Source organism: Mugil cephalus, chromosome 3, assembly GCF_022458985.1.
Source record: "Mugil cephalus isolate CIBA_MC_2020 chromosome 3, CIBA_Mcephalus_1.1, whole genome shotgun sequence".
NCBI classification, from domain to species: Eukaryota; Metazoa; Chordata; class Actinopteri; order Mugiliformes; family Mugilidae; genus Mugil; species Mugil cephalus.
The window spans coordinates 4183628-4211495 of NC_061772.1; the positions used below are offsets into that span (position 1 = coordinate 4183628).

Genomic DNA, 27868 nt, shown 5'->3' on the forward strand with positions numbered 1-27868 from the left:
TCCATGTCCTAAACCACATACCAAACCCTGTAAAGGCCTCACCTCCCATCATAGCCTGTCTAAAGCAAACTGAGTTCAACCAGAAATGGTTCCCGGCATCCACAGCTTCCACCAAAAATCAGCCCGGATTTGAATGTTTGCTACCCACCACTGAGCCAGACAGAAAACTAGGGTCACACACACATGCACTCAGATGAGGAGTGTGTATTTCTATGTAAACTAGAGTGGGCCACAGAGGCTCTATTCATCCTCTGCAGCACACAGTATGTACCCTGTGGGCGCACACACACACACACACACACACACATGCTCGCAGAGCCTTGTAAAAGACTACAACCAGTGTGTGACGCAAAGTAGGTGTGAGGTCAGGCCCAGCTAACTGCGGTGTGTTTTCCTCTCTGGAGCGGGCTCACAGGAAAGGGGCAGTAATTTTGGGGAGCCATGCCTTTCTGAGACACACTGTTGTGTTCTCCAGGCAGGAGGGGAGGCAAAAAGTGGGAGGAGGAGGAGGAGGAAGGCAGAGGAGGAGAAGAGGTACAGGCGCATTACCCCAGATGAATCACAGCAAGAAAGCCATGCTCTGAATGATACGTCGGCTTCTGACCGGATGTTCTGTCTGAACATCTGCCTTTCTGTCTGGAGTGAAACCCTTTTTGACTGCCTGTTTGCACCTTCGGTAGAAGCAGTGGACGCCTCCTGAGACAACATGATCGACTACGGTGAGTAGGAACTTCCACTGCCAGTGCTGAAGTGCTTTTAGCGGTATAAGTCCTAAAGTAAATATCAGAACCATGTGTCTCTGAGAATGGAATCCAAAGTCACGTGCTTGCAGGAGAATATATGACAGGAGAGCAAGAGAAGGAGACTCTGAGTATTGTGTAACTATCAAAATTAGTTGCAGAGCAGGGAAGTCAGATGCTGCACTTGTTGTTGTGGGGGCTGTGGAATAACCTAATAAAGTGTGTGTGGATTCATGGACCAGTGTAGACACACAGATAGGAAAACAAATTACATAACATTGTGTATGTCCATTCCAAGGCGACTTTTAGAGCACAGGCCGGTGGGGCCAGTTTCCTTCTCCTTTCTACTCTCTTCACCGCCACACAAAATCTGACATACAAACATATGGCCATACACAGCACGCAGTTGTCATTCGACACTAATACAGCAGAGGCCAGACTAGCACCTCAGCACCTCCCCTGAGAAAGTGACATCATTTGCCGAACAAGAATTAGATCAGCTGTGTTCTTTTCAGACCCATATTTGGCACCTTGGAAAAGTGGTAGATTATTCATTTGCAGCTGAAGTTTTCCCTTCAGATGACTCTCTTGGCTGTACTCTGTAGGTCCTGCTCTGTCTCACGGACTGGAAAAATCCCCAGTGAAAACTCCAAACAGCACACACGTTGTTCCCCTGGACACCCCACCCACTTTCTCTCAATCAGGTTCTGTTAGAAGGGAGCCCCTGTGCTACTGGCAAAAAGAATACACATACACATACGCAGATACACACTGCTCAAAAAAATCAAAGGAACACTTGAAAACACATCAAATCTCAGAGGGAAAACCACTGATGCTGGATATCTATACTGATAATGTGTTAAGAACGAAAGAAGGCCATCTTTTTTGATGAAAATGGTCAACCTTTGAAAATGAAAGTGAATAAAAAATGCAGAAGGCTAGCCCATTCAGCTGAGATGTCATTGCAGCAACTCAGTACTCAGGAGTTTGTATGGACCCCACATGTGTGTGTCCATGCCTGACAACGTCCAGAGCATACTCCTAATGAAATGATGGATGGTGTCCTAGGGTATCTCCTACGATCTGAGGTGCAAACTGGTGGTGTCGGATGAACCGAAACATAATGTCCCAGAGGTGTTCCATTGGATTCAGGTCAGGCGAGCGTGTTGGCCAGCCAGTGGTATCAATTGCTTCATCCTCCAGGAACTGCTCAATACTCTCATCACATGAGCCCGGCCATTGTCGTGCACCAGGAGAAAGCCAGTGTAGGGTCTGACAGTAGGTCCAAGGATTTCATCCAGTTACCTAATGACAGTCAGGATTCCTCCATGGATATGTATCCCCAGACCATCACCAAACCAGTCATGCTGAATGATATTACAGGCATCATAATGTTCTCTGGCTTCTCAAGACCCTTTCATGTCTGTCACATGTGCTCAGGGTGAACCTGCTTTCATCTGTGAACACCACTGGTTGGCCAGTGGTGTATCTAGTGTTCTATGGCAAATGCTGATAAAGCTCCACAGTGCCGGGCAGTGAGCACAGAGCCCACTAGAGGACATCAGGCCACCCTTGTGAAGTATGTGTTTCTGAGTATGTGGTCACAGACATTCACACCAGTGGCCTGCTGGAGGTCATTTTGTAGTCTGGCAGTTCTCATCCTGCACAAAGGGACAAATACAAGTCCTGCCGATGAGCTGAGGACATTCTACAGCCATGTCCAACCCTCTCAGATTAACTGTCTCCTGGAATCGTCTCCATGCTCTCGAGACTGTGCTTGGAGACACAGCAAACCTTCTGGCACTGACCCTAGCCAAATACAAAACTAGTGAAAAACATTCAAGAAATATGAGTAGGGAAACATGTCAGTGGTCGTCTCATTGTCGCCTCTATAGTTCACCTGTTTTTTGATTAAGACCAAAGCAACTGACACTGATTAGTGACCTCCTCTACTACTTAACTGACCAGATCAATATCCCACTTGATGCCATAACTGATTACAATGTGTCCCTTTAAGTTTTGATAGTGGTTGAAGTGTTGATAGACAAAGGCTACAAAACAGTTGTGACTCATCAGTGAATGGACATGGGTCTTCTGAGGGTGTCCTGTGGTGTCTGGTAACAGAATGTTGTTAGTGGGGGTCTTTGGGTCCTATGGATTGAGGGGATGCCTCTGTGGATCATCCCACAGATACTTGATCAGTTTGGGATCTAGTGAATTTGGAGGCCAGGTCAACACCTTGTGCTGTTCTTCATGTTTTTTGAGTTGTTCCTAAACTGTTTTTCTGCGTGTGTCTGTGTCAGGCTGCATCCTGCTGGGGATGACTGTTGCCATCAAGGAGTGTCATTGCTATGGGGTGGGGGTGTCTGGTCTGGTCTAGGTGGGTGCTACATGTCTAAGTAACATCCATGTGAATGCCAGGTCCTAACAGAACATTGTATTGTCACAAGATGGTAACTGTTATTCATTTCTTCTGTCAGTGGTAATAATGGTATACCTGATTGGTGTATGTCATCATTAAGTATGAAGAACGCACTATGAATAAAGTACCTTAAGGTGGAAGGGGGTGGTGGGCAGTCCAACTCCAGAGTTGCTGTGGGTGACTAAAGTTAATCTAAATGCTATTCTAGAGTTCACTGGACTTCACTAGTTGGTTTAGCATCTGCTTTTCAACACTAAACTACTGATTTCCAGCTGGATAGAAGCCTGTGAAGAGAGAATAACAGAGAGAGGGACAGATGAAGTATGTGAGGCTCACAAGACTGTAGCAGAGAGATCCATGTCTGTGCTTCCTGTCTATCTGGGCTACACAACAGCAGACTAATGTTCGATAATTGCTAACACACTTCCAGGGTCAGAGCCTCTGATACACCAGAAACGAAAGCTTTTTCTTCTACACGCATTCAGCCGAGCCTGGTTGTTATTAAGTTATTTATTTTTTAGCATTCCATTATTGTGTACTTAATTAATGTTACATATTGTTATGATACAATCCATTTTTACATGTAATTAAAAAAACGATCATTTAAGTGTTTTGGTGAGATTCCAGCTCCCTACACGTCTTAAACAGCATTTTTAGTTTGTAGAGGTCTGTTATATTCCACCTGCACGCTGTAGTATTCACAGCACAGAGAGGCATTTGTCAGTATATGGGCCTCCGCCACATCAGCCAGCTGCACAGAGTACTCAGATATTTACAACTCCTTCACCAAGATCAGGCCAAAGATATCGAGCCACAGCTTAAAGAGTTCTATACAGAGTGCTTTCCACTATTAACTTCATGAGATTTTAACATGAAGCACCTTCATTGCAAACTTCTAGACCAGGGATTGTCACACTTCTTTGTATAGTGTGTGTGGCTGACTGGGATCATTGCTGGGTTTATTCAACATGACTACAAGATGGGATATCACACAAATTAGGCTTTTATCTCGGCTTTAAACATCCCTACTTTTTGCAGTAACAGGAACACACCACTTGAGGTCTGTATTGACTTCAGAGGGAAATCTGAGCTAGGCCTTCATTAACTTTAGCAGTTGTAAGACTAAAAAGGGACTGATGGTATGTCACTTTTCTTGTTACATTGGTAGATTGCAAGTGCTGTAATGCAATTGCATTTTGATACTTATGACACTGTTGCTCTTGTTCCACTACCATGTCCACTCGTCCTCAAGGACTTGTGTCAGGACTGGAATAGTTCATTGCCGTCTGTGCAGCGTTCCACTGACCGCTAGTTTTATAATGAGTACTTAGAGCTTCATATCATGCCTTCTGGAATATATATGGTGGCCATGTTTCAAGTGTAGTCAACTTGATGCATGTAGGTCACATGTGAATCAGTAGCATAAGTTGCATAATACTATTATTTCTTCACAATATTATTACACAATATTACTATGATATAATAAGTCAGTAAGATTGCATTTGAAGAGAAAAATATTTTGTAACATCTGTTCTTTCTATGGTCAGATGACAGTGGACTTAATCTGGCATAAAGACTGAAAACAGCTACAACCACTAAGCATAGAGTAAAATTATGACCACCTACTGTGCAGTTCTCCCTTGTGCCCCCAAAACAGTTGTGACTCATCAGAGAATGGACATGGGTCTTCTGAGGGTGTCCTGTGGTGTCTGAAAACAGAATGTTGTTAGTGGGGGTCTTTGGGTCCTGTGGGTTGAGGGGAGGGGCCTCTGTGGATCATCCCACAGATACTTGATCAGTTTGGGATCTAGTGAATTTGGAGGCCAGGTCAACACCTTGTGCTTCATGTTCATGTTTTTTTTAGTTGTTCCTAAACTGTTTTTGTGTGTGTCTGTGTCAGGCTGCTGCCATCAAGGAGTGTCATTGCTATGGGGTGGGGGTGTCTGGTCTGGTCTAGGTGGGTGCTGCTTGTCTAAGTAACATCCACATGAATGCCAGGTCCAAATGTTTCCGAGCAGAACATTGTATTGATGGTCAGTGTTACTTCACCTGTGGTTTTAATGTTTTGGCTGTTCTGTGTAGTTTGTCATGTGAAAAATAAATGGATAAGAGATTTTAAACAGTGTAATTTTTTTGACATTTGGACAAGAAAGCATTGACAGGAATATTCAGTGTCTCAGTGTGGATCCAAAGTGTCTCAGTGTGTGGTTATATAAAGTGTCTTGTATGTCTGTGTGCAACAGTCAGTGCAATCAGTCGAGCCATTAACCATTAGACCACTAACAGTTAGTGTTGTGTATTCTGATGGCTGTGGGGATGAATGACCTCCTGAAGCGCTCTGTCCTGCAGCTCAGTGACAGGAGCCGTTGGCTCTGGCTGCTTTCCTGTCCAGCCAGGGTGGGGTGAAGGGGGTGGCTGTCACAGTCCAGGATGCCCTGTACCTTCGTACTTGGACGCCCCCCCAAGTACTTCTGGATGTGGCAAGACCCGGAGTGGTACTGGAAGTCAGATGTATACAGGGGGAAGAGGAACGGAGATGGTCCTCTAGAAATTCTCTCTAGAAATTCTGGACAACTGTCCACCCTTGAATGCAAAACTCCTATCTTAACATGAATCTTATCCTAAAAGCTGGAATTAGAGAAAAACTTACTGTCACCTGGATCCAAAGCTGTCACAACGGTTGAGCTAACTGCGCTAATTCAGTCAACGTGAAGCAATCCCAGCCTTTGGGTGCATCAGCATCATATTAGTCAGGCTCTGAGAGGGTGCTAGGAGAAAGTGCCAATATAATGATGTCAGACCAAAGACATTCTTGGTTTCGGTTAAAGAGCCCCAGCACATTGTTTACTAAGTGTTCAAGGCGTGTGAGAGGCCATCTACACTAGCATGTATAATGTATTTGAGGGTCATCCTGTAGTGCTCTCTGGAGTGTGAAGTGTGCGCAGACCATCATTCACCCCAGCCCATTAATGGGACCAGTAGGCCATGGCTAACATCATTATCTGTTCCCACACAGCACAGATGTACATGGAAAAAAAGACTGATTTCTGCTACTCTATGTTGTCGTTTTTGTATTTCTCTCAACAACAGTGTGATTAGGCTGCTGTCATGGGGACGACTGAGGAGAACTTTTCTTTTTTTTTTCAAAGCCGGCAAAGAAAAGCGCTTTTATTTCTGTTTAGCCTCCACCATTGCCTCAGCAGTTTCTCAGAACACTTACACACGGATGCGGTCTGACTGTCCTAACTGAATTTTCTAATTGCCCTCCAGAGCGTCCCACTCCATTAGGCTTCAGGCTGGAGGGGAGGAGTGTGTTGGTTCCTGAGCACCCGGAACACACACATACACACTCACTGGCAGCCATGCCTCAGAGATACTCTCACCAGAGGAGGAAAGCTTGCACAGCGGCTGCTAGGAGGATGGAGAGGAGAAGCAGGGACCAGAGGAAAAGCAACAACCACAACCCAACCAGCAGCTACAACCACCGCTCCAAGAAGCTGGCCATGCTCTCCAGGTACGAGTGTCGGTCAGAGGCTTACAGGCAGGGCTATGCAGGAGGCGCACAACACTTAAAAGTTAGGTTAGTTACATTTATGCAGGATAATGTAAGTATTGTCACAACCAGAGATACTGAAAGTACGTTTGAGGAAGTATTATTTCACTTGTGATATGCATGTACTTCCACATCCATGCATTACTCTAGTTTTATGTGCTGCTGTTCTAGTCATTTAATAAATGGATTTCACTTTCTGACTTTCCCTGACTGTCCAGGTCCCTGATCCTGTGTCACTCCAAGACTAATGATGACCTCCCAGAGGAGAAACATGCAGGCGAATTCTCAGACGGGTGCAGGACATGGGGTTCAAGCTGGACGTCAAACAGGATTTCTGGGGATCACACGGGGTGCAAGGATGCACAGAACGGACAATGGAAGATGACCCAACAGTCATCCACAGAGAAGAAAGGAGTCTCAGAGGCTGAAAACCAGCATCAAGCTGCCACACTCAGGGAAAACAAGAGGAGCTTAAGGAGGTCCTTCAGCATCAAGGTACAGCTGCGGTTTGTTCTAAAAAAATAAAAAAATATTGTAATATGAAACAGGGACCTCTTAATTACGAGGTGTTTAGACTCAAATACTGTAACTTTAATTCTAAATTTAGAAGTAAGAGGAACGATGCGTCATCCAGGAATTTATGTCTTCAAGATATGCGTGAGGTCTGACTAAGTGATTTGTTTCATCTGCCTCTGTGGATAAATATAGCAGCAGTGCTTCATGCAGTGTTTCCTAATAAAATTGCCTCTTAGTACTGAGTCACAAGGTGTTTGCGTTCAGCGTATGTCAAAGCCTTTGGCCATAGTCAGCTTCCTGAACCTGAGGTTTATATGCGGATGAATTCCTATATTCATATTACACTAACAGCAACATGTACAACACGTGTTTCAACACATGGACGTCTGCCTCCCGGTGAAGCGTGATTCGTTCTAGCCTTGTGACTGATTGAAACAATCAAACTCAATCAGACCAAATTCTTCTAGACAGATTCACTTAACCCAAAACTCACATAGGCTATTTTCATGCAGAAATGAGTGTTTCTTGTTTATATATCCCAAAATACGGTTTCCATACGCTGACACTGTGCTATGTTTGCTGTGGGGAATGTTGTCTTGTCTAAATGAAATGATAATCACATGCCCCGAGCCGCTGTGTTGGTAGATTGGCCAGCTTGAATGTCAGCCGTTCAGACAAAGACAGCATTTGTTACGATGTTCCATTTCTTCAGCTCAGCCTCAACACACATTCCACTAATGTCAAGTACGGATCGTCTGACAGCCACTTGTCACTCACCGCACATAAACGAGTGGATAGATAGATAGATAGATAGATAGATAGATAGATAGATAGATAGATAGATAGATAGATAGATAGATAGATACCATTGAAGCGTTAAATTGAATTATATGTCTGCATCTTGTGCTCTATAATATAATTTAGGCTAACCATAACCATGTTTACCTAATCACTACCTCAGATGAGCATGTTAGCACAAACCCAAAGTACAGTTGAGACTGATAGGAATGTTATTTATTTATCTATTTATATATTTGTAATTGACCTGATGATAGTGCTCCACAAAAATGAAATCTGATACAATCACTCTAATGAGGGAATCATTAATGAAAGGAATAAATATGTCGACAAATATGTCAACAGCCCATTGCACTGACAGACATATTTATTCCTTATATTAGTGTTGCATACTGTAGTTGTGGAGACATTTCTGCCTGGACCAGAGCAATAAAACACTGACATCCTTTCAGCCACGCAGCTCATGTATCACTGACAAGTAATTTGATGCGCTAAATCTGAAGCTACGGCAAAAAGCTGCTATTTCACTCGCAGTGATATCCATTATACCAGCAGTCGTAGTGAGGACTTTACAGATGACTATACTATTTTATGGACTCAAGCCCAGGCCGCTAAACAACCCTGACCAAAACTGAGCTCAAGAGTAATTTAATGGAGCAGGGGCTTTCCTCTGGGGCTAATTCATGCCACATTTGACATCAATCACTTTTAATCGCCTACCAGACAGCTAAAATGTCACACCTATACCCCCCTGGCTTTTGAATCGAGACTAAATCCTTTACTGTCAAAGGGGAGATTTATGAGTGATGTTGTAAATAAAGAGACATGAGCCCTGTTGTCTCAAAGGACTGATCGTAGCTACTGAATACTGGATCCTTTAATTCACATGATCACATGTGCCTTTGTTGTGATGTCTTTCTAAAAGTTCTGTTTCATATATTGTAGTATTTGACGTAAATAGAATCCCTTGAGCCCCATTTGAAGACACAGTCTTATATGATGTAATAACCTGATCACATAATGTTGTTTTAAAAGCCACTGAGGGGTACATGACTCTACCTCACAAACATATGACCTGGTTCATGCACCTATAAAAACATACTGTTGTTTTCCTAGTCCTTGGCTTAGTAATGCTCACTCAGTTTGTTTAATGTTCATAAAGTATGCTTTCTTCAGCGTCATACAGAGGTCCACTTATGCCTGTTGTTGTCTGCGTGTATGTCTCTGGTCGTGTATAGGAGAGCAGCATCTGGAGGATGTGTGTAGCCACAGGGCCCGCTGAGGAGGTGCGTGGTCCACAAATGGCTGATAACAGCGTGCAGACAGACGACAAAGACACTAATGTGGAGCCGGGGAGGAACGGAGGAGCCCTGCACAGGTAATAGCAGACACTCTTTATCTAATGTGATGTCCTTGAAAGAGTAAAAGGTGACAGCTAGAATGTGTTAAATACATAAAAAGACACTCATCTGTACTAAATGTGCAAAAGAAAATCATAGTGTCACTCATCTAATCCCTAATGAAAAATTGACTGTTTCATTCAAAATGAAGCGCTGGTGGACCCAGTGATCGCCTGGTATCTGTCACATGAGTGTTGTCATCATGTCAAGAGCTAAAGAGCTCTCTAAGACCTTCAGACGGGAAAATCATTGTATGGAATAATGAGAGGAATCATCCATCTATGTGGATGTGTAGATTTCAGATGAAATCCACTTTTGCACAGCCAGTCAGTCCAGAAAATACTCGCCAGGAAAAGGCTGCTGAGGCTTGAAGAACCCCGGAATCTCATTTCAGGAGCTGCAGCAACCTCTTGCAACTGTTTATGTGAAAGTGGATGTGTCTAAATTGTCTTTGCTCTGGCTCTGGAATGTTAATGTAGGAATAGACAGCCATTGTCACTGCTGACTCTGAGGACCCTTGAGCTTCAGAATTCAGTGCTGAAGATTCTTTTGTCTGTGTACTACTGAAGACCTCTGGTGTACATTTTAAATATTGTATTAGATTTATAAGTGACTTCCTGCTACTTTCAAGAGTGTAGTGTTTGCTGTGCACTTTAATGGTTTGGCTTCTGCCCCCTAGATCTGCTCTGGAGTCATTTTTATAGAGCAGTGATAATAATGTAGAGCAAATCTTTTGATCAAATTAGCCAGATAATCAATTGGTGTTGGTGGCGTCAAAATTGCGCTGTCACACTGAATCTCTTGTGATGACAACATTCATGAGTATTTTTTTATGAGCACAAAAATGCCTTTTAATATCTTATTTGGAAGGAAGATGGTATTAGGTCATGTGGCAGGAAAGCACCAAGAACAGTGACATGCTACTGGCCAAGACTGAGTATGAGTCCAAATAGTGTGGTATATACTAAACATGCACAACATTTATGGTAAATACACACAATAAAAAAAGCAATTTTGCCCATTTTGTTGGTGCCACACATTTCAATGCCACCGCTCCAGGGCAACACAGCACAGTAGATACAGCTGTTCAGCTTAGTACACATGATCTGAGTGTCCTCAACCAGATCAGCCTGCTCTGTCCTTTCTGTCTTAAGAGGGACTCAGTGTTGCTGATGATATGCATCTTTATTGAATACACAGTTTTCTTCTGTACTTTATTTTTTGATGTCTGGCTGAATTTCTTGAGGATTATTGCCATCTGCTGTCAGTCAATGGAACAACATATATATGGCAGCAAGAATGTGTCTTTGAGAGCAGACCCACTAACAGAAATACTGTTCCCTAGTCCAGTCCTGGGTCACGGTCTCTTCAGGATACCTTTAGTCTTCTAACTCAAAAGTACCTACAGTGAGTTTCGCAATCGACCAAAAGTGGAAGTGCGTAGTACACAGCTTTTAGTTTCAAAGGAAAAGAGACCTCACAGGTGCATTTGTGTCCTCTTTGTTTTCAGCTGCTTCTGTGCATTTTCTCTCCTCAGACACTACAGCTTCCCGAGCCCAGACAAGCTGGCACCCTTTAACGGACAGTTTCTGAAAAGCAGTACTTGGATGGGTGGGGAGAGAATAAAGAGCATTCACATTAAAGCCTTTACTGAGGTAACACTAACATCATATGCTCAGGCATTGTGTTTCTCTGTCCATTATTCTTTAAGAACAAAATACCATAATGTCTTGAGTCCAGTAAAGCAAAATGCTAGTATTTACTGTATGTCTACTTTCTTATCTATAAGTAGCTGGAACATATATTGATCAATAGTTTCCATGATTTCTGAACTTTGTTCACAAATGGTATTGATCTGCTAATGCGAGCACATCATTTCTACTATGGTGAATTTGTTACATATTGACTGACATATTCAGATTCATTATGTCATGATCAAGCCATGTGGACCCTATAAATAGTTAAATGCATGCATAGCTTTCAGTTCGCCAAGTTCTAATATATGTGAGCATTGCTAGACAGAGCATCCGGGCGCTGGCAGTAGAATAATAAAAAATGACAGTAACTATTCAAGTGTAGGCATGGCATTCTTATCGACATGCAGGCACATTTCCAGTCTCCCCACACACTCAGACGCCCAGCTCTGTGGGGCACAGTCAGAAAATGTCACCATTCGAAGAGATTTGCTTAACTTAACAAACGTAAATTTGGTTGTAATTCTTCAAAGACACTAAGTCTATAAATGGTAGCTAAGTCAGACTGGGACAGAAAGAGAATTTAACAAACTCTGACCTCACTGACAGTTTGATAAACTCTCTGGGTATTTAGAGAAATCCACAGAAATGTTAAGAAATTCAAGTCTTCTGTGAAATGCAAAATATTAAATTTTCAGTGTATTATTTCTGGAATAAATCGAGGTGATTTGTGAGTTACTCTTAATTCTCTTAAATAAGTTACTCCTAATTGAATCATTTTTAAAGGTGACCTATTTAAGGGAATGTTCATTAGGTTATAATTATATCTGATATCTGTAAACTGCTCATACTCTACAGTACATGCACCTTCTTCATGAGTTTGTCCTGACCACTGGGCAGTACAAAACAGTAACTAGTCCTCCACTATTCTAACAAGTTGCACTTTTGTGTTCCCTAACTAAAGTTAAAGATCATGTATCAGAGCAGCACATGCATGTCATTTTGGATCAGAGGTACGCTGAGCTCTGCATGGTGTGTTTCAATGCTCCTGAGAAGCCAGACTTTTCTTCTTTTAGATTTTAGGATTTTAGTTGCTAGGAGATCTTTCCTGCTGGGCCTGCCAAGTCTATTTAAGTCACTTCTGGAAGGTTGTGGAAAGCTGGACATCAAAACGAAGGGAAAAACTGAGAAAAAAAAAGTAGCAGTGGAAAAAATGTTTAACATGTGACGACAAGGCTTGGCCAACTTCTCTCGACACTGTGACTGTTTTATTTCCGATAATGGCTCTCTTCAGGAATTAAACGGCTCCTTTCATGTAGTTCTGACTGTCCTGTCATATTATAGAGGACATATAGACTGAATGATTCCAGTGGTTCCAGTCCCAGACACTCCTCTTCATTCCAGCACACTATACTTCAGTGGTTCCTTTACTGCATAGTTCCATAAATATAATTCAAATGTTCTGGTCAAATACATCTATGGTGTAGTCTAATACAGTCAAATATAACACATACTGTAATTTATTATTGTTATGGGCTTTAGGACACATGTGAGGACACTCACCAGCCACACAGTCTGACTGTGAGCCCACAGCATCCAGCTCTGGTTTCTCCTCCTGATCCTTTATTACCTGGATACACAGAGGAAGAACTTATGGCCAACAACAATCACCTCAAGGTAAACAATTATCACAACTGAACTCGTTCAGTTCTAGGTTAAAACTGTTAGGGTAGGTTTAGTTTCAAGCAAGTCCTTGTGGCAATCATTGTGCTTAGGGTAGCGTGTCTCTGTTTGTGTGTAGTTACCCATCCCAGAGGTGAATGAGGAAAGACGCTGGGAGATGGAGAAGGCTGAGGAGATCCCATCAGGGCCGATAGCCAACAACAGGACAAGGTCCAACTCAACAAGTGTGTAAACAATTTTCTTTCTACAGTAAAATTACCTGTCACCTCCCAAGTCTGTCATTTAACTCCCAAACTGGAAGACAACCACTACTCTGCTGTAGTTGACTTGTGGTGGATTCAGATTTGTGGGCATAGGTTGGAGGAAAGATTAAGAAGAATGAAGAAAAAGATTATAGCAGAATCTTAAATTGCATACCCAGCTGTGTTATCCCAGCGAATATGGGAGAGGCTGTGAAATAAACTGTTTGGTTCCACGAGACAAGGTGAAAATGTTTTACCCAGCTCTATTAGAATCACGCTCTAACTGAGCTGGCCTTATCACCTTGCTCATGGCATTTGGCATCCAAGTGCTAAGTAGCCATTCTGTGTCACATTTGGTGATGAGATAATATTTCACCACGTTTGAGTAAAAAGGGAAAGGTGTCAGAAGGAAGCTATTGATCTAATTTGCGGTAACCATTTTCCATTGCATTAGTACAAAGCTGCTGCTCTAGTCTGGTTTTATATGTTTTAGATGAATGTAGGGTAAAGTGGTCTTGTGTTTATGTAGCACTTTTCTGCCTATTGCTACTCACAGACACACATACAGTCACAATAACACATCTACCCAGTGCTTCACACAAACACACACATATTCACATGCTAGTACCAAGCTTAGGGAGCAACTTGGAGTTCAGTGTTCAGTGCTCAGGGACACTTCTGTGATCTTGGTCCATGTGCGTGGAGCAGGAAAAAGTTAACTCTCACATAGATTAGGAGCAATGAACGTTGATGTCAACAAAATGAATGTATTGTATGACAAAAACTGTGTTGAACCTCCATGATGAGAAACAAGTAGACTAACCAGAGGAGGAAGGGTATGATATAACGGACGTATAATGGGTGGTCATGAAGTCTAGACATAAGTGCATCATCAAAGACTTACTTGTTCAAGATAAACGAAGAAAATTATATATTTGCAAAATGAAATATCCCTTCATTTGTGGATAGAATCTCCATGGATTGTTATAACCCTTTTAAAATGAATCAGAAATGATGATCTTGTTATTAACAAATATTTTGACGAGTTATTAGTGCTTATTGGGTTTAGGGATGACAGTGTTGGGGTGATCTCAATATTAGAACGAACAGCCTTAATATTTTTTGTGTTAAGTATTTATTAGTTGACCCTTTGTCTCTGGGTTCGTTACATTTGATTTCACCCTGCACCTTTCTCTGTGGAGTTTTCCTGTTCTCCAAGTCCTCTAGCTTCCACAGTTTAACAACTCGATTGTAATACAATCATAGCTGTGCATATGGCTGTTTCTTTCCCTCTGTGGTATACTGGCAACCTGGGCAGCTGGAATGGAGCCCATACCTCTGAATGATGATTAATCACTGTCTCTGAATCTTTTACTCTCTACAAATATTGAAATAAATGAATTTCATCGTTCATCGTTATCATCGCTCTGATAATACTCTGCATAATCAGGTGTTCATCCTTATTGGATTGGGGATCTGGACACCATCATCATGAAGACCCCAGAGCTGTATACCAGTCATCCCCATGGGAACGGAGGCTTATATGGAAACAGGAAGTTTCTGTCCCAGCAGCTGGAGTTTGCTCACACTGCTACACAGGTATGTGATCCAGCTGACAGTACAAGCACAATACATTAAAGATCACATATGATGGCCACACGTGATCACTGCTGGGAGTATCATGTCACTTGGAAAGGCAGAGGAAAGGTAAAGGCAGCAAATGAAGTTTGAATCTGTTCATAAACTACAGAAACACAGAAATATATTATACTATATTACCAGCAACACACATGGTGACTGTGACTGGTGAATGTGAGCAGGACAGTGCAACCTACTTTTCACTGAAGCTGATTCTGCACTACCAACATAGGACAATAAGCAACCACTTCAAAACCCCAAGGATACAGTCAAGCCTGCTTTAATCTGTATGCAATGATCTATATTATTTAGAAAATGGCAAAAAGCCTTCTTTTTATTTAACTCTTCTCTGTCTATTGGTACTCAGCGTGTTTTATAAGTCTGTTGTCTCATCTAAGCGTTTATTCGCACAAGAACACACATATTTGCACGCCACCCGGGATCCAACAGCAAAACCTCAAACTACTGAACCTCACCCCCCCCCCCCCCAACTAGAGCACCTTAAATCAAATGATCAGGATACTGTTTTCTAACATTTCCCTTTTGCGTGTAATCTCGTTAATCAATTGCAGTACTGATGAAAAAGAACAGAAAAGACAGCAGCTGAAAGTCATCAGGGAAGATCAGTTTTTATCAGATCAGATTCTCATTGTGTGGTAAAACAAGGACAAACAATGAACCCTTTAAAGTTGAATGAGGCAGCTCATGATGGGACAATCTGCCAAAAGCACTGTTAAACAATAACATTTCTAGGTTTTCTGAAACTGCCTCCGTCTACGTCAGGCAACTGCATGATATAAATGATGTAATGGTAATGAGGTAAAGAAATGCTGATATAAATAGCAACACATGCTTACCACTTACTGGTATTAAAGAGAAGAATGAAACTGTGGCATAATTCTCTACATACTGCTCCTTCTCCAGCCAGTGCACCGACCTTCCCGCTCTGTCAGCTCTGCCCAGCTGGTCCACTCCTGCAGCAATTTGCAAGCCTTCATCATTTGTAATATTGTGCTGATGAAGGGTCATGGCAAGGTAGGAACCATACACCACCGCTACCAAAGCAGCCCAAGCCTCATTAGCACCATTAGCACAGTGTAATTTAAGGTTACCACAGGTCTTCTACCCCTACAGCTTTTCACTCACCACTGTTACAAGTGAACAGGAAGTCAAGTCCACTTCAAACTTGACTTGACTTGTCGGGCTACAAGCTTCAGATCTTTGCTTCACACAGACTGCACACAGAAGACATTTCCATCCCTCAAGATATTTGCATGTGTTTGTTTTGTATTACAATTATTGTACTGTAGTACAAAATGTTCCATACTTTATACGTTATATAAATCAGAATTACTTAGTCTTTCAAAATATTATGAATCAAAATTTCAGTTGTCAGCTTTTTTCTGCATATTTCAGTGGCATTCCTCTGTGATAAGATCAAATATTTGCATTGTTTTATAACCCATGATTGCATGACTATTATTGTTTAAATCTGTCCAATGGTTATCAATATTAATTCTCCCGTGTTCCCCAGGGCCTGGGCTTCAGTATAGTGGGTGGGAGGGACAGCTTGTATGGACCAATGGGAATCTATGTCAAGACCATTTTTCCAGCGGGAGCGGCAGCAGCTGATGGAAGACTGCAGGAAGGTGAGAACATATGACACGAACATACAAAGAACAGCAGGAAAACTTGTGACTGATATAATGTTCTATTCACTATCCACAATAAATACACATTTTTAAAAGAGAATCCCCTCTCTTCATGATGGCCACTTCTTCTGGCAGCAATGATAACAGTGCAGGTTGGCAAATATCCAGTCAATTTCCGTGTTATAGCTGGAAGTCGGGCCATCTTGAAACAATTTGGTGGCATCAAATTTAATTACCAAAGACTGTGTTCATTCACATTACTGCTCTATGATGTAACTAGGTCTTTCTCCCAGAAATAAAGAACAGGACCGAGTGAGGATAAGATGTCTTGAACTCATCAGGAATTATATTAACTTCTAAGTCACTCAGCTCCACCACATCCACACCATCCATCAAATGACCTGACGCCTCTACACACCTTTTGCTTTCACTTTCACCTTTTGCTGTAAAGATATATACTAAAGATATATATACTAAAGATATATACTGGTTATACTGGTAGAGAAAACTGAGTTTGTTTTTTCTACCAAATGTGTTCAGTGTGTTGACAGTGTATTCACAATGAATTTTTTAAAGCCATATACTTTATGGTCCTGTGCATGTGTTTAAAATACACACATACACACTTTCCATGAACTTCATCCATAATAGATAACTTGACACAGACTTTAAGACTTTCTGTTGTATGCATAGGTGATGAAATCCTGGAGCTGAATGGAGAGTCACTTCACGGTCTGACTCATGATGAAGCTCTGCACAAGTTCAAGGTGAGGACAGCTGCATTCAGTCAGACACTATAAATCAGATGTGATAACAAATGTGATAAAACATGTATTTCTCAAGTGTTTTTTGTGACTTAACATTGCGTGTTTGTGATTGTGATTGTTTCTTTATGGATTCATTGATTGTTTGAATTGCATACAGACTGAAGCACTGAATCACACTATTTTAAACAGAACTGCTTAACCCCATATGCTCATGTCCACAGCACAAACCCCATCCTACTACAGACCTGTAAATCAGTGTCCACATATTATCCAAAACCATCTCCTAGAAGTAACACGTCCACGCAGAAATCTAACCCCATAGACACATAATGCTGACCAGGAAAGCTTTTTTAGTTTTTAGCTGGTTGCAAAAATGTTTATATTAAAGAATTAATAAAATACAATCGATGGCAGTCTTTCTTACTGTATGGAGGGGAAAAAATCCACATGCTGAATCATAAACAAAAAAAAAACATTCCCAGATTAGCAAATACAGTAGGAACCTGAGGAATGGGTTTGTTATTTTACAGCATAGCGATAGGTAAGTGAATGTACCCGTGTGAGTGGACTATGGGGGTGATTTTATGATTATATGTGGTATTGTAGGATATTTATAAAATATGATGAATTACATTAACAGTAAAACAAGAACTCTGCATTTGAAAGCCCTGACTTTAGGTATTCAGCTAGTATCAACCTGCCTGTAACATGCTGAATTTAGTCAGTCGAAGCAGAAAAGCCCTTGTTGTGCAGCTGATAGACAAGCTGTGACAACACTTGACAGTTATTCAACGCATCTGTACTTTAAGGAATGTGAGTTATGAGTTAAGTGGCCATGTCGCAAATTAAAAGCAACAGCATGTGAGGTCATATGATGTTGAAGTTTAACTTGAAGCCTAGGTATCTGTGAGTTGGGTAGAGGTCATATTGTATTCTGTACTACAGAGTAGTACAGAACACCATTCAGTGGAAAAACGATGTACTTTTGTAATCAAAGAGGTTTTGTTTTCTGAGATTTACTGTATGTCAGAAAGGAATGTGCCTTTTTCAGAATGTATTGTGACGTGTTCCTCTTGACGGTCTCTGTATTACTGAGGTTAAATTGAGTTAACAGCTTTATCATGTCAGTATTACTTGTGCTTACATGGTGTATATGCCTAAATAAATCTGTGCTTACATACACAATTCAGAGAGAAAGAAAAAAATATGCTTTGTTAGGACCCATGGCTCATTTTTGCTCTGGAGTTTAGCTCTGGGTTTAGCCATTTGTTGGAAATGGAAGCAGGCCTAGAGTAAATACTCTAGGCCTGCTTCCATTTCCAACAAATGGCTAAACCCATTTAAAACTAATCCACTAAGTCCAAACAAAAATACCAGACTGAGCAGCTAATATTTCTACGGCTGATTTCCATTTCTATTTATTCATGTTTGTTATTTTTAATGTGCAGCAAATCAAAAAGGGCCTCCTGACTCTGGTGGTGAGGACCAGTCTGCGCGTTGGGGCCGTGTGTGGTCAGGCACAGGTCGCTCAGCTATGCAGGTCACGCTCCCTCAGCTCCACCGCCGGCATGGCCAGGATCAGTGCTGACATGGGAGACTACAACTACCTGAACATGTGCAGTAACGCGGAGAACATCCAGGGTCAGCCTGCTAAGCCCAGAGACCGCGTCATGATGGAGATCGTCCTGCAGAAAGGTCAGCCTCAGGACACGTACGCAAGCATTGTGTTGAAAAAATAGAATTTCAGTTGTTTGTGCTGTTGCAAGCCAATCACTGGGTGAAATGCTTTTGCATCAGTAGTTGAATGGTGTAACGTCTTTTAGTTATTCCCTCCCTGTCTGTTAAATGCCCACTCCGTGTGTAATGCGGGGTTTAATGCACAGTCTGTGGGCCAAGAGGAGCTTATTTTTATGAGGATTACAAACTCCTCACAACTAGTGAAACTGGCGCAGGCTCTACAAATTTGCAGAAATCAAGATATCATTTCAGGCTCCGCTAGTTTTATTTCCAGGAATAATTTATTTATTTATTTATAACCAATAAAGAAATATTTTTCAGTATCTGCTCTGAAATGGTACTGTAGCTGTTACCTGACTTTGGAGCTTTATTAAGGTTTAAATACTAAATGTCTCTTGAAATATAAAGGACAAGTCTAACCATAGTATAGCAACAAAATTCATTTTCATGTGTGATGTCCTAGAGCTTGGTGTTGGTCTGGGTATTGGACTGTGCTGTGTTCCATCTGCTGATGGGTGCCCTGGGATCTACATTCACACCCTCTCCCCTGGATCTGTAGCACACATGGACAGTAGACTCCGGTAAGGAGGCATGCAACTGCAGAATGACTATGGAATCGAGATACCCCAGATACTAAAAAGGAAAAAAAAACAAAGCCAAAACAAAGGCAATTTAACTTCTTATTAAGTCTTGGTTTAACTAATTATTGTATATTGATATTGTATCAGTGTGCTTCACAATAAAATACAACAATTAAGTAAGCCCTGGTCCTTACATGCATAAACTCCTGTACCAACCATTGACTTCATATTGCAGTTACAAATGTAATGATTAAGTATTTTGAGGCTATATGTTTTAGAGTTAATGAAATATATCGGATGGACTGGATGTTACCGTTGTGATGGATTCTTTGCCACCCTCCTGCCTTTAGGTGTGGGGATGAGATCATGGAGATCAATGACACTGTGGTTTACAACATGGCACTGAATGACGTCTACACAGTGCTGAGCCAGTGCACACCCGGTCCAGTCCACATCATCATCAGTCGACACCCCGACCCCAAAGTATGCAGTGCCTCTACTTTATTTATTCTGAACAGTTCAAACAGGACACTCACGTTCACAGGTAGATTTAAAGGCCTACGAGGCTAAACCTCTGCTGGCCCCCAGTTAATGCTGCTTTAAGGGTTCAGCTGTAGGCCTCTGTACTGTTAGCATGGACTGCCTCTGGCTTTCAACTTGGCATTGTGGCTTCTTCCCCTTTCCAAACAGCAACTGGTTGAACTAGACTAACATGTCTGTGCATAAATGGAAGCCTGGTTATGTGTGTATTGATTCTTCCCAGATACTAATGGAAGTTGCAGAAGGCCTTGACCTGATAATGAGATCAAAACAGATGAGTTTTGTGCTGTAATGTTGACAATCCCATTTCCACTCTTATGTTTGACAGGTGTCCGAGCAGCAGCTGAATGATGCTATCGCCGAGGCAGTGAAAAACACCAAGCTGAGAAAGGAGAAGAGTCAATGGAGCATTGATGGTAGAAACTTTATTCCATTAATTATTAATTTTACTTCCAACATGTTCCTGTCTAGGCTCATTATTAGCCTGTAATCATTGACTCTTTTTGCCCAGCTGCAATTAAATGTTCATGACCACACATTTCAAACACCCCAGTTCTAAAATGTATAAATCTGGCCAGTCCAGTTCAAGTGTGAACTCGATGGCATCATTCGTGCTATTTTCTTAAACTTCAGAAAACTGCAGAGACAGGCAAGTCTCAACATCTCATAATACGTGTATGAGATGCATAGTTTTAAATTTTTTTTTTTTAGCAGTATTTCTTCATTCCTTTTCCTCACCCAGGACTGCGTAGACTAGACGCATGCTCTCACAGCCGGCAGAGATGTGAACGTTGCCTGGAGAGGAGTTTCAGTCAGATGACAGTTCGTCAAGCACAGAAGAGCATGACGCGCTCCTGTAGCGACAACACCAGCAGCCACCATCACAACCGCTACCTAACAATCCACAGCCATCACAATGCACACCATAACCCCTCAGTCCGTGTCCACAGCCTTGACACGCCCAAGGTAAACAACATGGCAACATGTTGCATGGAGAGAGGAGTTGGGTCATTTCTAAATGTACAGTTCTGGGATCAGTGTTCAAAGAACTAGCTGCTGATGCTGTTCCTGCTACTATGATTTTCTTTCATGGATATTCAGTGTATTGATCACTGTATATGTGTTTGAAGTGTGTTTAAACAAATATTGTTGTGGTATTTTCTTCTGTCTCCTGTAGTGTATGGGAGAGCCGTGGTCTGACAACAGACTGTCAGTGCCTGTGTATCCTGATGAAGACTATAATGTCCCATACAACTCTCCTGCTGCTAACTTGTCCAGTCAGCAGGCCCTGAATCAGGCCCACAGGGGCAACAAGGTACCTTCCTTCCCTCTGTAATTGGCAGACTTTGTGAATGGAGGCATGGCAGACGTGTTCATACAGCAACAAAATGTAGTACAATTTTACTTTGTATTCACATGATATATGATATTCCAAATGTTCGCGCAAGCTTTAGGTAGTACAAAAGAGAATACACAGATCAGGCACAGCATTAAAACCATTGACAGGAGAAGTGACCATCTTGTGACAATTTTTGCTGGAAACCTTTGGACCTGTCATTCATGTGGATGTTACTTAGACATGTACCACCCACCTAGACCAGATCAGACCCCACCCCGCAGCAATGACACTCTTTGATGGCAGCAGTCTTCCTCAGCAGGATGCAGCCTGACACAGACACACACAAAATGGTTTAGGAACAACAACAACACACACACACACACACACACACACACACACACACACACACACACACACACACACACACACACACACACAAACAAACAAACAAAACATGAAGAACAGCACAGGGTGTTGACTTGGCCTCCAAATTCACTAGATCGCAAACTGATCAAGAATCTGTAGGATGATCCACAGAGGCCCCTCCCCTCAACCCATAGGACCCAAAGACCCCCACTACCAACATTCTGTTTCCAGACACCACAGGATACTCTCAGAAGACCCATGTCCATTCTCTGATGAGTCACAACTGTTTTGTAGGAACAAGGGAGACCTATACAATATTAGGAAGGGTCATAATGTTCTGTCTGATGTGTGTAAATCTCATTCTTAATTATAACCCTCAACCAGTCCCATGAGATGTGGACTTTATCATTTCCTAGCCTCTTGAGCTGTGGTTTCTGTAAACTGTAGTGATACCATCTCTGAGGAAGAATGTTCACAAGATGTTGGAATCAGTGCCTCAGGCAGAAAACTGCCACGCCATCTTTCTTCTTACTTTTAGTACCTGTAGTATAGCTGTATGTGTGTGTGTGCGTGTGTGTAGTCCACATGCAGACTGCGTGCTGGTCTTCGTCGGCAGTGCTGGCCTCAGGATGTGAACAGTGAGGAGGGTTATAATGGTGACTCCAGCGGCTCCAGCAGAGGATCTCCGGTTAGAGAAGGACTGGAGGCCTCACCACAAACCAGCTGCCAGGTACCCACACTCAAAACAATAAAAAACACAGTTCATATAAAGCAGCTGTTGCTTCAATTGTGTTGAGTAACATTAAGAAAAATGAATTTTCTGGCCCTTAACTGTTGACCTTCACTGTCATGAACCTTTGGTTATATACACATAGACTTGACGGTACACCATTGTAATTTAATAGAAACAAATCTTCTGTCTGCATTTCATGTTGATCACACACCCACTGCAATGCAGGCCAGAATGAAATACAGAGAAAACAGTGACCTGCTGACAAACGCATTTCTCCACAAAGCACAGAGTAGTTCACAGAGTAGTTCTAAAACGTATTACTGTAAATGTAAAAGGTGTGTCAAAAGTATGAATGAGGTTAAAAGCATCCAGTGATGGCTGTCTCAAAGCTAAAAGAGAGGGAGAGAAAAGAAAAGAACTAACTTACAGACGTCAATTTACTTACAACATTATGCTTCCTGTTTGTAACACGTGATGAAGAAAGTGGTTCCCAAATTAAATCAAGAGGAGTGACCCAAATTTAAACGGTCACATCAGTGTGGTTCTTACATGCCTGGGAATGCTACCACTTACCAGTTACATTTATATGATAACTCATATACAGATTAGCTTACCGGCTAAGCTATAAACATGACCACACCGGGACCCATCACATGTGTGTCAGATGCGACAAGCTGATCTAGCATTTCTTCACGTGTCCTACATTGACCTGTTCACTGTGAGAAATGTCAATAATACAACTCATTTGGTTTCTTGAGGAGGGACAAAGTGTCCATGTAAGGAATCTGAAAGTATGCATGAGGCAGAATAAATAGTCAACTCTGTCTGCTGCCTGTTTTCACTTCCACTCTTAAGTTCCTTCTCTGATACACTGCTAAAGCGGTGGCTGTGCTAATGTTATCTACTAACTTCACTGTCTTTTTCACTATGCCTATTCTGCTTGTACTAATCATGTCTCCTTCAGTGTACTAGTCATGCCTCTTCTGTAAAGACTCCCATGTAACATGGTCCACTCCCACTCCCTGCAGCTCTTCAGCAGCATATACAAGGCCTTGCAAAAACTCCTGAGGTTACTCTTAAGAAACGTATGTGATGCGAAGCGACTTTGGCTGTTTTGCTACCGAAAGCAATGTTGTTTTGTGCTTGGCTTTTCTATCTTTTAACAAAACAACTTCTTCCCAGGCATTGCAGTGAATGGGCCTTTTTAGTAATTATCATCATATAATGGGATTTTAAGTTGCAACTAATGGACTCTTTATGCTTTATTGGTCTATTATAATCATTCCAAACACATCATGCACGGTTTATCTATAAATCATGCAGTAAATGATTTATTGACATTAATAAAATCAACTGTTACATCGTACAAACCTTTAGCAAAGAAAGGCGTTCACGTGAAGCTGGACTGAAATGTGCAGACTGCTGCATGCATCAGTTGTGTAGCCACAATTCTCATGTAGTTTTGTACTTTTATGTAAAGGTCAAAAGTATGTGAGCACAATGGAAAATTTTAACAGTTACTTATTCTTATACTCTGTTTAACAATGACTGTGAATTTAACCTTTGGCAGTGCTCTGTTCTTAGCACACAACATAACTAATTGGTTGGAGTGTAATGTTCAGGTGTACACATACTTGAGGCCCTGTAGGGTAGATGACTGTGCTTCTCCTTGTGTGAAAACGGTCTTGATAAATGCATGAATAATTCAATAAGAATAATTACAGCACAAAAAGCATAATATAGTTGGTGGTGGTTTATGTTGCTTACCGCTGCATGTTTTTCCAACATACGTGTCTTTGTGTGTATTTTATGCATGCCTCAGGATAATGTGCACCCATACTGAGTATCACAAGCAGAATGAATGATGTGGCTGAATGTCTGAGCGGAAGCAGGGCACATTACTGCACCTCTCTGTGGTTACTGCTAGAGAAGTTGATGTGATACAATACTTCCTGTTTTGTTGCAGGAAGGAGTGCGAACAAGAGAACAGGCAGAAAGGAGCCAAGAAGATTCCTCTCAAACCGCTGCCGTGTGCACCAGCAACCGAATACACACAGGTAAGGGTGTTCTTACCTTACATTTAAGCACCTGACAGTAACTTCAGAATGAATTGATCATTCATGGTTCTAGCAGTGTGACAGCAAACTGGAGCATTTCTGCGGAAGCTAACTGTGACTCCATTTCCCGTTTGGGGCAGTGTGTTTTCTGTGTCAGAAATTCAGATGTAGTATGATGGCCTTTATCTGGGGAGGCAAAAATGCTGCTGATCACCAGCTGTAGATGCATCAAAGTTCCTCGAGGAATAGAACAAAGTGCAAAGTTACTTCATGATTTGATTTGCAGCGGAATGATGTGTTTGATTTAACTGTCCACACCTCATTTACCCACCATTCAAGTTTTTCTCTTGTGCAACCATTCACAAGGTTTAAATTGTATTCTTTATGCGGAATATCTCAACAGCAAATTAACGTAAAGTGCATTAAAGTTTTGCAGATACATAAAGAATATCTTTGTTATCCCTAATGTGCTTCAGTTTGTGTCCCTCACTTCACTGGGCCACCCCATGATGACATGTCTACCCTATTCACAGTGTGAATACACAGCAAAATCTATGAGTCTTTGACTCATCTCTTGTGCTCTCTCCTGTATTGTGTCTACAGGCGATTCATCAGCTCTGCTCTGCTCACAGCCAAAGAAAGGAGCTCTGAGGAGACAGGCTTGTATCGAACAACATCCCCAAGAACAACTTCAGGATCCTTGGGTTCGCCTTTCGAACAGCTCTCCCGAAAAGCAGCCCGAGATCCACCCCCATCACCACCAACACGCTACAGACAGCGCAGAGCCTGTCAACATCCACAGCATCTCTGCTACCATGAGTGACGAAAATAACACCCATGAGCTGAATGGGGCAGCCAGTGAATTGACTTCTGATCCTCCATCCAGCTCAGCTCCTGAAAACACTCCTGAATCTCTTTCAGAATCAAAGACGGGGCCCCCAGTGGCACCCAAACCTACCTGGTTTCGCCAGAGTCTGAGAAAAATCCGGGATGAGCAGGACCACAAGAAGCAAGCTAAAGCTTCAGAGCCGAGGTCTGCTGTGGGCTCCAGCAGAAGCTTTGGAGTCAGACCTGCTTCATCTTCATCCAACCAGTCAATCAGACAAAAAATTAGCTCGTTTGAGACATTTTCCAGTCCAGATGGTCCAGAGAAGGGGGTCAACAGGAGACCGGTGGCCCCTTCCACATCCCTTCCTCTGTTGGAGAAGGAGTGTAAAAGTTCCTCCCCTGCCTCACATAGAGATCATGAGAAGAGCAAAAATGAATTCCACAAAGAGATAGAATCAGAGCCACCTGCATCTAAAAGGGAAGCAAACATTCCATCTGCTATCACCTCAGACACCTCAGACGAAGCTTCAACCATCAAGACTCCTGTAGATGAACCTCCCTTCATCCAGTCCCCCTCTGATCTCCTACCTGCAGACACCAGCAGCACTGATCTGAACTCAGGGTTCAATGAGTCTCATTCAGCAGCCCATGATGATGATGATGAGACCGTCTTACCATCCAAGCAGGAGTCTGAGCATGAAAAAGAAGATCTCATTGGGTCCACAGAGTCTACGGTCCTTTCCCCTGCAACATCCATGAGGTGCGGTCAAGCAGAAGAGGAAAATACTTCAGACCAAAAAGACGAGGATGGAGAAGATGGCCACGAAAAGCTGCCGAGGACGACCCTCAGTGCTGCTCCACCCACAGAGACTGACCCCATGACAAGCCCAGAGGGGGAAGGTTTAGGGAAGATCATTGCCTTCAGTAACCAGGTAAACTGTCACAGATCTAAATAACTCTAAAGAGCCTTCAGAGCAAAAAGAAAAAAAAAAAAAAGAAAAAAAAGTTTTTCTGTCCTGGGGGTTTGTTTCAACCTGACTATTATTCTGACTGATACTTTAAACCGCTGGTTATCATTTCCTGAGAATCAGCATTTGCGTGTGCTGATAAGCTAAACTAAAAGCAACACATGTTTACCTTAAAATATTTGTTTCTTATAATGACTTGCCTGGATGCATTAAATGTTCTCAAATTGTATTTTTCTGTCTTCTGTGTACATCTATATTATTATTTTATCACACTTTATTTTACACCCGCTGATTTAATCTCATTCATTCTATTATGTCTTGTTTTTGTTTCAGGTTTCACAAGCTCTGATGCGATCTCTGCCCACCTCCTGCCATGATAACCCTCACTTTGAAGAAGATTCTAGTAACCCCAATGCAAGCTTGGACAGCACTGAAAAAGGATTTTCTGTGAGGTAAGACTGGTATTTAGATGTATGGGTGCACATTAAGCAATGTTTTGAAGTGATGGTGAGATGTCAAAAGCAGCACAGATACGCGCTTCTGACGTGCATAGTGCTCAGAAGTGTGAAACTAACATGACACCTCATCTGCAACATCATTCCTTTTTCTTTTAAACCCAGTTTGGCCACACTCAGAGACTGTACCATTGAGCGAGGAGAGGGGGGATCTCACGACGAGGCAGCATTCACTTCTGCTTCGGCTCACTCTGTCATCTCAGCCATCCCTTCACAGGAAATACAAGAGATGATCCAGGAAGTCAAAGATCTAGACGAAGAGACACTTAAGGTAAAGAAAGACATGATACAATTTGTGGTCACACCATGGATACAAGCTTGAAAGGTTGCAGCTGTTTTGATTTGACCAAGATTGTACTGAAAATTTGATTAAAAGGTTATAAGTCAAACACTTATGTACATAGAAAAATGAGAAAATGTCAGAAGTCAATTTGGCTCTGCACAAACCAGGCATGTAAAGCTGTCCTCACTATGCCCAGAATACATCTATTGTAATGTAGAGCTGTAGAAACTTCACCTGGTTGCTAAATTCTGGCTCAGGCTGAAACTAAAACAACCAAGTGTCTCTAAATTAACACAGTCACATGCAGTGGTCGAGACTTTTGGTAAAAGCAGTAGTTTGTTCCCAACCTGATGTGTGTACATATATAAAAATCAGTAATCAGACTGAGGTAATGAGCAAACAGATACACTTGATGGTGAAGAAATATCACCAGACTGTAACTTCCACCAAAATGTGGGATAACTTTTTGCTAATCTAAGGTGGACTGTTCATGTTTTGACTGCTGCAGTGCACAAGCATACGTTTGATACCTCCATCTAGGATATACACTGATCAGGCATAACATTATGACCTAATGTTGTGTAGGTCTCCCTTGTGCCCCCAAAACAGTTGTGAGTCATCAGAGAGTGGACATGGGTCTTCTGAGGGTGTCCTGTTGTGTCTGGAAACAGAATGTTGTTAGTGGGGGTCTTTGGGTCCTATGGGTTGAGGGGAGGGGCCTCTGTGGATCATCCCACAGACACTTGATCAATTCAAGATCTAGTGAATTTGGAAGCCAGGTCAACACTGTGTGCTGTTCTAAGCTTTTGTGATAGA

The 27868-nt window shown here is 42.1% G+C and overlaps 1 protein-coding gene across 1 annotated transcript in view; it reads left to right on the plus strand.

Annotated features, from left to right (window-relative positions):
- Nucleotides 1–508: 508 nt before the first annotated feature.
- il16 (interleukin 16) overlaps nt 509–27868 on the plus strand; it is a 32663-nt gene continuing 5303 nt past the window's right edge. The window contains exons 1-22 of the mRNA XM_047579946.1: nt 509–719; nt 6433–6676; nt 6934–7210; nt 9268–9407; nt 10967–11084; nt 12666–12800; nt 12925–13030; nt 14499–14647; nt 15611–15721; nt 16221–16335; nt 17032–17105; nt 18554–18800; nt 19306–19423; nt 19774–19906; nt 20292–20379; nt 20706–20929; nt 21141–21278; nt 22249–22398; nt 24368–24458; nt 25062–26218; nt 26588–26706; nt 26875–27040. Of these exons, the coding sequence (XP_047435902.1) occupies nt 707–719; nt 6433–6676; nt 6934–7210; nt 9268–9407; nt 10967–11084; nt 12666–12800; nt 12925–13030; nt 14499–14647; nt 15611–15721; nt 16221–16335; nt 17032–17105; nt 18554–18800; nt 19306–19423; nt 19774–19906; nt 20292–20379; nt 20706–20929; nt 21141–21278; nt 22249–22398; nt 24368–24458; nt 25062–26218; nt 26588–26706; nt 26875–27040 (4113 nt within the window). The 5' untranslated portion in view covers nt 509–706. The remainder of the gene's footprint in view (nt 720–6432; nt 6677–6933; nt 7211–9267; nt 9408–10966; nt 11085–12665; nt 12801–12924; nt 13031–14498; nt 14648–15610; nt 15722–16220; nt 16336–17031; nt 17106–18553; nt 18801–19305; nt 19424–19773; nt 19907–20291; nt 20380–20705; nt 20930–21140; nt 21279–22248; nt 22399–24367; nt 24459–25061; nt 26219–26587; nt 26707–26874; nt 27041–27868) is intronic.